At 34.6% G+C, this 12644-nt stretch overlaps 1 protein-coding gene across 1 annotated transcript in view; it reads right to left on the bottom strand.

Moving 5' to 3' along the window:
- Nucleotides 1-2575: 2575 nt before the first annotated feature.
- LOC149954648 (stearoyl-CoA desaturase 5-like) overlaps nucleotides 2576-12644 on the bottom strand; it is a 28759-nt gene continuing 18690 nt past the window's right edge. Inside the window, exons 3-4 of the mRNA XM_090165304.1 lie at nucleotides 8483-8688; nucleotides 2576-3870 (exon numbers count right to left, since the gene is read on the bottom strand). Of these exons, the coding sequence (XP_090021430.1) occupies nucleotides 3444-3870; nucleotides 8483-8688 (633 nt within the window). The 3' untranslated portion in view covers nucleotides 2576-3443. The remainder of the gene's footprint in view (nucleotides 3871-8482; nucleotides 8689-12644) is intronic.

Raw genomic sequence — 12644 nt, 5'->3', positions numbered from 1 at the left:
ATTTCATATAATGGGGTCTAGGGATAGCTATAGGTAAGCTCGATGTTGGAAAATTTGCTGTAAATTATTAGCCGATAACCGGTGGGAAAATTCGGAGTACCGAAAATTTTCTGTAACGAAAATTCGGCACCGAGTTAGAAGAGATATTGGGAATATCTTAAACACATTGCTCCTTCTCTGGAGCATAGGTTGATTAATTTGAGAACTTCTGTTACATCTTTAAAGAAGTAAAATCAGATACAGTGACCGAGATAAATATTACTAAACATATTTTTATTGTAAAAATTATAGATAAGTTGTTTTAGAAGATGTTGTTTTATTTTATAGAGTATATAATATACGAATATATGTTATTCGTAGCTTTGGCCATGGCCGCCATTTTGTGTGGGATTTTTTCTCTATGGGAAAAAGCATAGGTGGAGTCGTGTCACGTGATACTGAAATCACTGTATACACCGAACTTATCTAGAGGCGAATATTTTAGGAAAATTATAGATTTAGGGGGTGCAGTTTAGAAGGGGAATTTGGCGGGCCCCACCACTTTTTACTATTCAACGGGGAGGGCTGGCCGCTGGTGCTATTCCTAAAAATTAAGGGGTACAATACCCCCCCCATTTTTACGCCACTCGAGGGGGCCCCCAAAATTAAAAGTGCCAGGGGCCCGACAGTATGTAAAGACGGCCCTGCTGGAGACCTTTCAGTGAATAACTAGAGACTTAATATTGAACTAGAGACGTGGACACCAGATCATACATTGGAGACCTTGAGACTAAATCTTTCGGTGGAGACCTGGAGACCTGATCTTTAAATGGCGAACTACCGATCATATTTTTTAACGAATACTAGAGTTTTGGATACCAAATCTTTAACTGGAAACCAAGAGACGAGATCTTTTTTTAGGGACCCTGAAATCAAATCTTCTAGTGAGACGTCGATACTTGATCTTTTATTGTAGACCTGGCGTCGAGATCGTTTAGTGGAGACCATTTCTTTTGCATAAGAACAAAGACCTAGAAACCAGAATTTCCAATGGAGACTTTTGAGTGAAGACTCGATTATTTAGATCGTTGTTTTTACTTGGTTAAGGAGCGAAATGTTAGCTTCCGATATTTTTATTTTGTGCAGTCAAATCTGGAAAGTAAGTTGCCAACGCCACTGACTTTCTAGTCTAACATTAATGTAAAATCAAAATATTGAACCTAGTTTTTAAGTGTGTTAAAGGTATATCTATAAAATTAACAAAACGCTTTATAGCCTACACCCCAATTTAATTTATATAGACAAAGTTTTTATGAGATACATTGAATTCTTATAGAATGACTTATCCTAAAGGTTTTTCTTCAATGAAATCTAAAGAATTACCTAAAGGACCTTTTCTCTAAAGGCGATAGTATCGATAGAACTCTTTATAATTTTAAAGACTATTAATCAGCTAAGGACCAAGTAATCGAGCGACTCTTAATGCCATAAAATCAGGGGGCTTGGTTGCAATTAGAAGAAAGCTGGTGCTACGCGAGGCGACAGTTCCATATACCTACTATTTCCGTTAACCTCAAGAGCTTTTTATGAAAATGGGGAAACAAAGATAACTTGAAAACTTAACCAGTGCTACCAGCTGGGCTCAAACACAGCTCCTCTGGCTGTGAGGTGAAAGTGCTAACCACTCCGTCACCCCACTAAGACATTGCAATAGATATCTGTAGAAATCCATAAGAGTGGCGTTTATAAAGCTTTTCTTTAAAAATATCAATAGAGTACTGTATAGACTAAAAAGACTCATTAAGGTTATATAGACTTCTTTAGAATTTTAAAAGGGAATTGTTGTACTTGCTGTGGAGAGCCCTTATTTGAAAAAAAAATCTGAGGGACCCAAATATGAAAATAAATTTACTCTAAATGTATATGCCATCTGTATTTAAGTGGAAAATATTTCGATGTTGTACTTTATAATATAAATCAAACATTGTAAATTAAATAATATCACCTCTTACCGTAGCAGATAATATGTACTACCATTCGTGGACACGTACAGTCAAGTAGAAAACCGACGACAATACTTAGAGTTCTTATGTGTCTTTTAAGGGAGAAGACTACAGTGGTCATTGTCTACTTTCGAGCTATTTCAAGCTGAACTCTTTAAATTTTGTATTTTAACTTATAAAATTAATATTTTAGTGTAGAACATTGTTACCTCTTGTTTAGTGACTAAAATAATTTTCACAATTTTAAATTTTAATGTAATTAAGTTATTACGTTTTAATTCGGACGCTCGGAGCTAAACAAGTTGGGCAAGTGCCCAAACTACCCTTTAGCTTGGACTTTATGTCTCATTAACTATTAATATTAGAATTATCAAAATTATTTTAAGCACTAGAGGAAGGTTCAGCCTAGTAAGAAAAATATAATTCAATTATGTAATTGTAAAAACAGAAACGTTCAACTTGAACTAAAAAGAGGCTTTTACTGTATTCTTCCCCCTTAAATACCCCTCCTAGGAACATTAGGCGCAGTGCCTAGGGATAACGAGGTTGTAAGTCTAGTGGTAATAATAAAAATACAAAATTGATCTTGACGAGAGTTTTTTTAATCGACGCTTACATTTGAGAACAACTCCTTGAAAAAAGTTTATTTTTTTTACTTTATTTTATAAATTAGGAGGCAAACTATTCCAAAAAATGTTTTAAATGTTCTTATCTTAAACATTTTGAACAGGTTGACTGCAAAATTCGATTCAATAACCTTCCGTATTTTTTTATAAGAAATACTATTTTTGATATATTAAATATACTAGATTAGAAAACAGTAAATTTTTTAGGTAGAGTTATTAAAAGTAGTTTTGTATACATACTATCAAGAATAGAAAAATCACTATAACTGACAATGAAAATAGTGAAATGTTGTTTTTACATATATACGTTTAAAGTTTGGTTTTATATGGTTACGGTGATAAACATTCAGTTAAAATATTTCCAGTTAATTCTATAATTTTGAAACAACGATGTTATACATCTTATTATTCAACTATTTAAACCATAGAAAACATGGTGACAATATGGTTACATCCAAAATAATCACCAATTGTCTGTATCAAAAGGGTTATATATCACTCTGTATTACAATAGCTCTCCAAATTAAACATTTTTAGAAGCAACAAGTATGCATTTATTTATACTTAGAGAAAATAGGAAAAATGACTATGTCTAGCCAATCCGTGGCCATCATTTCTATACCTCACGGTCAACCTGTATGTTTCTTCCCTTTATATTTAATCCCATTGGCTACTTAAATCTAAAGTCTAAAACCCAAAACAGTAACAGTTTCCCTCCCCCCTCTCGTGACGATAGAAAATTAGCAACGGTGCCCTCGTAACGTTCCTAAGCATAAATAAATACGTTCTTGGAAGCCTTTTAATGCGTAATCGTTGTATCTCAAAAATATGATGTTTATTGGCACTCTTTTAGTTTAGTTTTCTCCCAACGTTCTCTGATTACTTCTTTACTCGCAGTTTTCAGATCGTAAGCTTGACCGATGTACGCCATAACGTTGAGGAAACCCGTTGTGAAATTAAAGTAAACTCCCCATTCGCTGGTGGAATAGTCCCAAGGAAAAGCGTGGTGGTAATTGTGAAAGGCTTCGCCGTAGCAAAGGCTCGTGACGAACAGATTATCGGTCGGACTGATCGTCGGGTCGTAGGGTCTGTTGCCCCACATGTGAGCCGCGCTGTTGATCAGCCACATGCCGTGCAGAGAGTACACGTAACGGAAGGCGAAACAGATCATGAACGAATTCAGCCACGTTTCTCCCCAAAATATCACGGGCACCACTGTCGGAAGAATTAATCCAAAAACTGTGATAAGAGCTAAATAGTGTCTGAAAATAAAATTAATACGGGAAAGATTAGGTAGTCTGAAAAATAGTAATGTAATGAACGGAAAAGAAATAACACAAAGTCAAGAATGTATTTATTTACTCTCAGGGAGAGTGAATATGTTGAGACGATCGACGGACACGTTGAGCACCTACCCCCTTCACGCTAGAGGGGGGGGGGGGGAGAAAAAGGAGGCGGTCTTATTTTTTGCGTCCTCGCAGCAGCGTTAATCGCGTCGAAAAACGTAATTTTTAAGAACCAATGAGATTGCAGGACGAATTGGACTTATTTTAAACGGAGGAGCATACCGGGGGGGAACAACGGGTGGAATTAGAGAAACGCTAAAAATAATCTCAACATATTCATTCTCCCTGAGAATAAATAAATACATTCTTGCAAAGTATAAAATTCAAAATTTTAATCGACTCCAGCGCGCGCTCCCTATCTTCAAAAACTATAGCTAGTGAGGTAGAAAAAACATTTACACCTGAAATTCCATTTTTTAAGGTACGTAACTAACAGAAGACTATCATATCGCTCTGCACGTGGGAATCAACATCGCTTAATATTGGAGCAACACACATAGCATCCTACACAAGGAGAACGCAATCCGTCAAAAGTTATGCATTTTCTTGAGTACATTTTTCATTGGTTAGACGCTTTAGCGCTTGCTACCGTGGGAAGGGTAATATTCGGAAATGGACTGCACCCTTTCCGTAAAACGTTCAGCGTAAAGGTTCGGTCAATCAAATTTGTACACAACACTGCGTTATCGTGTTTAATGGCTAGCTGCCTTCTCCTTGTGTTTGTTGCTCCTAGCTTTAATAATGAAGAGAAAATTCTCGAGTTTCCTTCATTAGCTCTTCGTTCTGGTGACCATGACAAAGAAACCATTTTTTATAAGGGTAAATAACAACGAATTTTTTTACGCTTCTATATGATATGGACCTTTTCAGGTTATCATTTAAAGAATAATTTTAGACGGATTTTGGTATTAAAACTATAAGAATCCTGAGAGCAGCTCTCATTCATTTACTACAAAATTTGCTTATGTTTACTGCTATTTCGGACAGAAGGAATCATTATGCCTCTAACTATAAGTTATATAACAAAATAAACATTGATCTCCTTGATTGGTTTTGCCCAACATCTATTTAAAAATTGATCTTGCTGTCCCGAGTAAGATCAAAGTGAAAAAGTCCAACACAAAAATTTATTGAATTGTTAATAACGAATAACTTGATTAAAAAGCCCTTATGTTAAATATTACGACCGTGACTTTAACGAAGACAATGAGTTGTGAATCATTTTGATTTTGCCGGTTTTTTAAATGGACTGTTAGAAATGTTATCTAGGCATTTCTGTTATCAGCGTACTATTCCATTGAATGAAGCACGAAAAGTCGCCAGTCGTGTAAGATCAATTCGTTTGGAACTAGTCATGACGTGTAATGTCAAGGGATATGGCTGGCCATGGCGTTGGTCCCGCTCATTTTGTTGTGTCAGCAATTGCTGAGTACAGTTGGGTGGCGCATCCAAGTGTTTAAGCTAGAGGCGCATTTCGTCCATCTTGAAGTTCATTATATGAAAGTAGAGATCAGAGGTCAATCGACCGAAATGATGGAAGGACCAACAAGTGTGTCACCTAACATATCCACCATAATATTAATTATCCATTCCTCTTGGAAACTCTCACTAACGTTAGGATTCTCTTGAGACTAATGATGCGTGTTTTTTAACACCTCTCCTAGGGAATTGGGCCTCTCTCAGTCCAAAGAATACGTCGATAGAAAGAATCGTCTGCCCCGTGTTACTGTTGATGCCATCATTTGGCAGAAAATGCGCTTTAAAAATCTTGGTTTTGCAATTTCTACCTAAAATTAATTCTTCCCCTTTTGATGAACTTCTTTGTAACTGTTTATGGTCCAAACCTTGAAATATAACATTGCCCTTGTCTCGAAATCTCGCTTGATAGATAGATATTTAACGATAATCTGGGAATAAATTAGCGTACCTACGCGATGTAGCTTCTAAATCTCCTCTATGTAGCCTAAAGCTATTAACATATAATAATAAAAAAATAGTAATAATAATTATCTCCTCCGTGTATTCATTCACTGAGTATTCTGTCATTGCTAACCCGTCAACGTTTAATAAAATTCCAAAGCAACGTTGAAAATTAATCGTGTTTAACCCTCATAAGAAAACATTAAAGCTGTCATGGTAACGAGAAAGAAGAGCACGCACCAATTATTTTTGATTGACGCTTATATTATTTTCTAGGGAAATAAATTAAAACCGGATTTTTATCACTTACGATACTTTTATTAGGGGTCTAGCATACACAACACCTAAACGGTGGACTGTAGTCGTATAAAATTTCATAGAATATTTATTATATATATAAATATATATATATATATATATATATATATATATATATATATATATATATTTGACTCAAAATGACCTATCTTCTACTGAAATTGTTAAACACCTTTTACTTACGAGTTCATTGTCATGAATATGCTTATAAATAAATCAGTATTCTGTTAAACCTGTGTAGTGTGCATACGTGTAGTGCTTCATCGTTTACTTTTAATTAAGCGGTTAATCAGTATGCACACTCTGAACGGGAGAAAACTATGGGTGTAATGTAATTTGTTTACCCGTCAGTTGTTCTCCCACCCAACTGAAGAGGGCGCTTCTATATATTTACACAAATATTGCTATTATTCAGGGAATAACTTAGTAGAACTCTGGACATGTGCACTTTCTAACTCTTTAAATCGTATTTAAATTGAAAGCTATATAGCGATCACTCTCAACAACTGGATGTATTCATTTAGCCGGTGTGGTCTTAGTTCCTAGTACAGAATGTACTTTCAGAAATGAAAGGGGGTACGCTGAATCTAGCTTTACCAGAAACGTTATACCGTGGTTTTAAAGTGTTGCTTGAGCGAAATGTGTTAATTTTGTAGATCATTTAAAAGATCAGATTTCAACAAACTAGCCAAGAAAATTTCTAAAAAGTTGCTTGAACGATTATTTAGTAAGTTTAGTCTCAGGCAAAAATTATGGAAATCTTCTTTGGCCAGACACTCACGGAAAATCACGGAAAAGATAGAAAACCGAGAATGGTAGTAGCAGTTTTCAGAACGATAGCTGTGGAGATAGCTCCAGCGAGGACCGCCCGACAACGAAAATAGAGATATCAATGAGTTGTCGTTTATTATAGATAGACAGCTTAAGATGGCAGCGACCGGGATTAGAAAGAGATTCGTCATGGCAGGTCCGAACCACCTGAAAACCACTTCAAACTACCTTACTTGGGCTGTCGCGATGCTGTAGCGCAAGTTTGATCAAAATCGGCTTAGACAACGAAAACCCGGGACAAGAAAGCCAAGCCACCTTAAAAAACCTCCCTCGGGTTATTTCGAGAGCAAAAAACCACCTTGCAAACCTTCCTCGGGTAGTGACGATGCTGTAGCGAGGATTTGATCAAATTAGGTTAATAATTGATGACGTGTATAGCTATCAACAAACAAGCACACAAACAAATATAGTCTTCTATTTATATAGATTAGATTTCTGAAAAACCTTCCTTGGGTTCTGTGGAAGCTAAATCCGAAGTTAGGCCGGACTCGAGAGTTGAAGCCGTCCATTAAGAACAACAAACTAACAAACGAAAGATATTTTATAGACAGATAGAAAGATAAATAAATAGATATAGATAAATACGTAGATAGATAAATAGAAAGATAGATAAATAGAAAGATAGACAAATATATCTATTTATAAATAGATCGGTAGATATATAGATCGATAAATAAATAGATCGATTTACAAATAGATATAGATAAATACGTAGATAGATAAATAGAAAGATAGATAAATAGAAAGATAGACAAATATATCTATATATAAATAGATCGGTAGATATATAGATCGATAAATAAATAGATCGATTTACAAATAGATAGACAGATAAATAGAAAGATAGACAAATAGATCGATAGACAAATAGATAAATAGACAAATAGATAGATATACAAATATATAGATAGATAAAAGATAGATAATTAGATAGATAAATAGATATATACATAGATAGATAAATAGAAAAATTGACGAATAGATAGGTAAATAGATGGATACAGATAGATATATAGATAGATAAATAGATATATAGATAGATAAATAGATATATAGATAGATAAATAGATATATAGATAGATAAATAGATATATAGATAGATAAATAGATATATAGATAGATAAATAGATATATAGATAGATAAATAGATATATAGATAGATAAATAGATATATAGATAGATAAATAGATAGCTATATAGACCGATAAATATATATATAGATAGATATATAGATAGCTATATAGACCGATAAATAGATAGATATAAATAAATGTTCATCTGTTATTATTTAAATAGGCATACAATTTTAAGATTATTGCTTCTAGACAAAAAAAAAAATAAAAATCGCTGTACGAGCGCTCACAACGTTTCTGAGGATGCGTGTGAACGTGGCTTTTGAAATCGACATTTTACAGTAAATTTAAAAAGCCATAAAAGGCGCGTACGAGCATTCACAAACCTCTTTTGAAACATGACGACAGGGTCAGCATGAAGGTCACTAATGTCAATGGTTTTCCCTTTCTTTATCACGTCCGGGTGTTTCTTGCACATGAGCCAACCAATGTGAGCGAAGAAGATCCCTCGATTTATGTTATGCGGATCAGCGTCCGTTTCCGAATACTTGTGGTGCACGCGGTGGTCCCTTGAGAATTCCCAGATCGAAGTCTTTCAAAAAGAAAATAATATAATAATTATATATTAAAAACGATAAATAGCTAACAACTAAAAATGTAATTTAAATATTAATTTGAATTCTAAGGTTGTATATAAGGGGTAAATCCGAAAATGAAATTTCATTGATTTTAAACCATATCTTCAAGGTCATTAAAAATTTATTTTGAGCACCATTCAAAATAAAAACTTGGTTCCAATTTGAAAATTGTTTTTCATCACAATTTAAGGGAAATGACTTAAGCTCGACGTAACCACGAAATGCGACTAATCGGAATCTCATGAATTTTATACCAAACCCGAGAAGTTCGTAAAGGGATTACACAGGTAGCAAAATATCGTTGATAAACCGTTTGCGAATCGTTGAAACTTTGTTGATAGATAAACATTATAAAATGCTTGAAGATGTCATCAAAATAGACCGTTTATAAAACGGTTGATATAGAGTGTCTTCCTACTTACAGAAACCCAAGTATAAACGTTATATGATGAACGTTTATTTAACGTCAATATTAAACGATAATCCAACTATTAAAGGATGCCAAAGGAACCAAGTATAAACGTATTAGGATTAACGTCTATTAAACGTCGGCATTTAACATTTATAAAATTATTAAACCAAATGAACGTTTACTCTAGGAGCAACCAACACAGCACCCCACACAAGGAGAACGCAACCCGTCAAAAGACGTGGATTTTCTTGTGTACAATTTTCATTGGTTAGACATTTTAGCGCCTGCTGCCATCGGAAGGAAAATTGTCTCCCCCCCCTGCCCGTAAAACGTTCAGCGTAAAGGTTCGTTAAATGAAATGTGTACACTACACTGCGTTAGCGTGTTTAAAGGCTAGCTGCGTTCTCCTTGTGTTTGTTGCTCCTAGGTTAAATCAACTAATTACTTCTTAGCGTGAAGTTTTGGGCCCTGGTATAAGTGTACAGCCCAGGCCCCTTAAAAATTAAAAAGTTCCATAATACTTTGAATCGACTCAAACCGGGGTACCCTTCGAGTCTAGCGCCCTGGTCAAGCGGACCACTGTACACGGCTATTGCTAAATTAAAACCAAAAGTCACAACGTCAATTTTAATTCAAAGCAAATGCGTTTAAGCCAATCTTGTAAGTAAAGTGTTGCAGTTTTAAAAATTCTTATTAACTACTGTATTACAAATGATTTTACACTGAGTGTGATATATTTATTCCAAAGGCACTTAAACATTAAAATATATTGCATACATCTCAATAAAGGTTCCACAGAAAATATTGTTGAAATAGTTATCATTAAAATGTCTAAAAATTAATATTAAAAATTGAAATTCTAAGTTAAACTAATAGTTTAAATATGGCTCATCATCAAGACAGATCGTATTAATTGTCATATTAATTTACTTAAGAAATTAAATTGAATTCAAATAAGTTTAAAAGGCTGTTTTGAGCAATGTGTCGCGGTTTGAATAAAATCATTTTTACCTACAAGCAATACAAAACCATATTAGACGGATAGTTTTATATTTTTACCTTAGCAACTTCAACACATTAAAATATAATGTTTGCATATCAATAAAACTATCACAGAATGTAATATGAAAATATTTATAATTTAAATTGGCAGTTTTCAGAATTTCTTGCCTAAAAATGCATTTTTAACATTAGAATTTTAGGGTAAACTAATAATTTAAATATAACTTTTCATCAAGAGAGATCATAGTAATTGGCTAAAGCAATTAATACCACTAAAGGTTGGTCTTTTTTAAATGAGATCAAATATGTTTCAAAGGCTGTTGCAAGCAATATGTATCACAGTTCAGAAAATTCATATTCTAACAAGTATTACAAACATATATAGACTGAGATTTTTAAATTAATACCTAAGCAACTTAAACACAGAAAAACATAATGTTTCTATATAAATAATGCTTCCTCAGAATATAATATTAAAATATTTAGCATTAAATTGGGAGTTTTTATATTTTCTTGCCTAAAAAAGAAATTTACTATTAAAATACTAGGGTAGACTAATAATTTAAAAATGACTCAACATTGAGACAGATCATATTAATTTGTTCAAAAAATTAAAGCCACACAGGGCTTGTCCTTTTTAATTGAGTTCAAATAAGTTTAAAAGGCTGTAGCGAGCAATGTGTCGCAGTTTGAATATAATCATTTAACAAATAACTATTACAAACAATATTTTTCTGAGACGTTTAAATTAATAAACATTCTGAGTGCCCTATAGTACCCGAGGATAGCCAGAGTTCCTACACAGTACAGATGTGCCCCAAAAGGGCGAAACCACTCTACTATTGGAATCTCTGGCCTAAATTTGACTTTTGATAGGTATAAATTAATACCCAAGAGAGCTTCCACAGAATTTAATATGAAAATGTTTATTCTTCAAATGAAGTGTTTAAATTAATGAAATTATACCACATGGGATATCAAGAGAAATAAATTTGGTGTAAAATTTTCAATTAAGCTTCACATTTGTCTCTTACTGACTTAATTGTTTTATTAAAATACATGGAAACAGTAGATAAAATAAAGTTAAATATAGGATGAAGAAGGGTACACGACGACGGAATGTTTTCGTGTTATATACTACATGAGAAAACATAAGGAATTTATAGGAAGGTATTAAAAATAAAGGAAATGTGGCAAATTTGTAAATGTTTTGGATATGTAATCATCTCGGTAAGAAAATGTACAAACAAATAATTTTTAGTAAATTAAAACAGACAAATTATTCAAAGAATATTGGTTTTTCAAAAAATAACTTGGTCTAAACCATGATTTAAACCATGGTTTAAACTAGTGTGGTTTATATCAGCCAACCCTGAATAAAATTAAGGTTATGAGCTATATTTTAATTTGTTCATTACTTTCTTAAATAAATTTTGTTTATTCCTTATCTATCTCAGTCCATTTGCTTTAACCTAACTATCTGTAAAATTCCAAGACCATTTCGTCGAAACTTTCGTTTCTGAGATTAATTAGGGGTCTAACGTGACATCGCCGAAGGTAACACGGAAAATATCGCATGGGGAAAAGGGTAGAGGGCTTACTGGGGTGGTTCGAGTATGGAGAAAAGGGTACCATGGAAATTATCGCATGGGGAAAAAGGGTAGGGTGCTTACTGGGGTGGTTCGAGTATGGAGAAAAGGGTACCATGGAAATTATCGCATGGGAATAAGGGGTAGGGGGCTTTCTATTGTGGATCGTATGGGAAAAAGGGGAGGGAGGCTTAATGTGGTGGATCGACTATGTGGTAAAGGGTACCACGAAAATTATCACATTGGAAAAAGGGGTAGGGGGCTAACTGGGGTGGTTCGACTATGGGAAAAGGTTAGCATGGGTAAAAAGGGGAAGGGGGTGCTTACTGGGATGGTTTGACTATGAGGAAATGGGTAACACGGAAATTCTCGCATGGGTAAAAGGGGGAGGGGATTTACTAGGGTGGTTTGACTATGGGGAAAGGGTTCCACGGAAATTCTCGCATGGGTAAAAGGGGGAGGGGATTTACTAGGGTGGTTTGACTATATGGAAATGGGTACCACGGAAATTCTCGCATGGGTAAAAGGGGGACGGGATTTACTAGGGTGGTTTGACTATGGGGAAAAGGGTTCCACGGAAATTCTCGCATGGGTAAAAGGGGGAGGGGATTTACTAGAGTAGTTGACTATGGGGAAATGGGTACCACGGAAATTCTCGCATGGGTAAAAGGGGGAGGGGATTTACTAGGGTGGTTTGACTATGGGGAAAAGAGTTCCACGGAAATTCTCGCATGGGTAAAAGGGGGAGTAGATTTACTAGGGTGGTTTGACTATGGGGAAAAGGGTTCCACGAAAATTCTCGCATGGGTAAAAGGGGGAGGGGATTTACTAGGGTGGTTTGACTATGGGGAAAAGGGTTCCACGGAAATTCTCGCATGAGTAAAAGGGGGAGGGGATTTACTAGGGT

Source organism: Leiobunum rupestre, chromosome 2 (genome assembly GCF_980474605.1).
Source record: "Leiobunum rupestre chromosome 2, qqLeiRupe1.1.hap1, whole genome shotgun sequence".
Lineage (NCBI taxonomy): Eukaryota > Metazoa > Arthropoda > Arachnida > Opiliones > Sclerosomatidae > Leiobunum > Leiobunum rupestre.
Note: the sequence above shows the minus strand (reverse complement) of the source record. Positions and strands in the feature narration are given on the sequence as shown.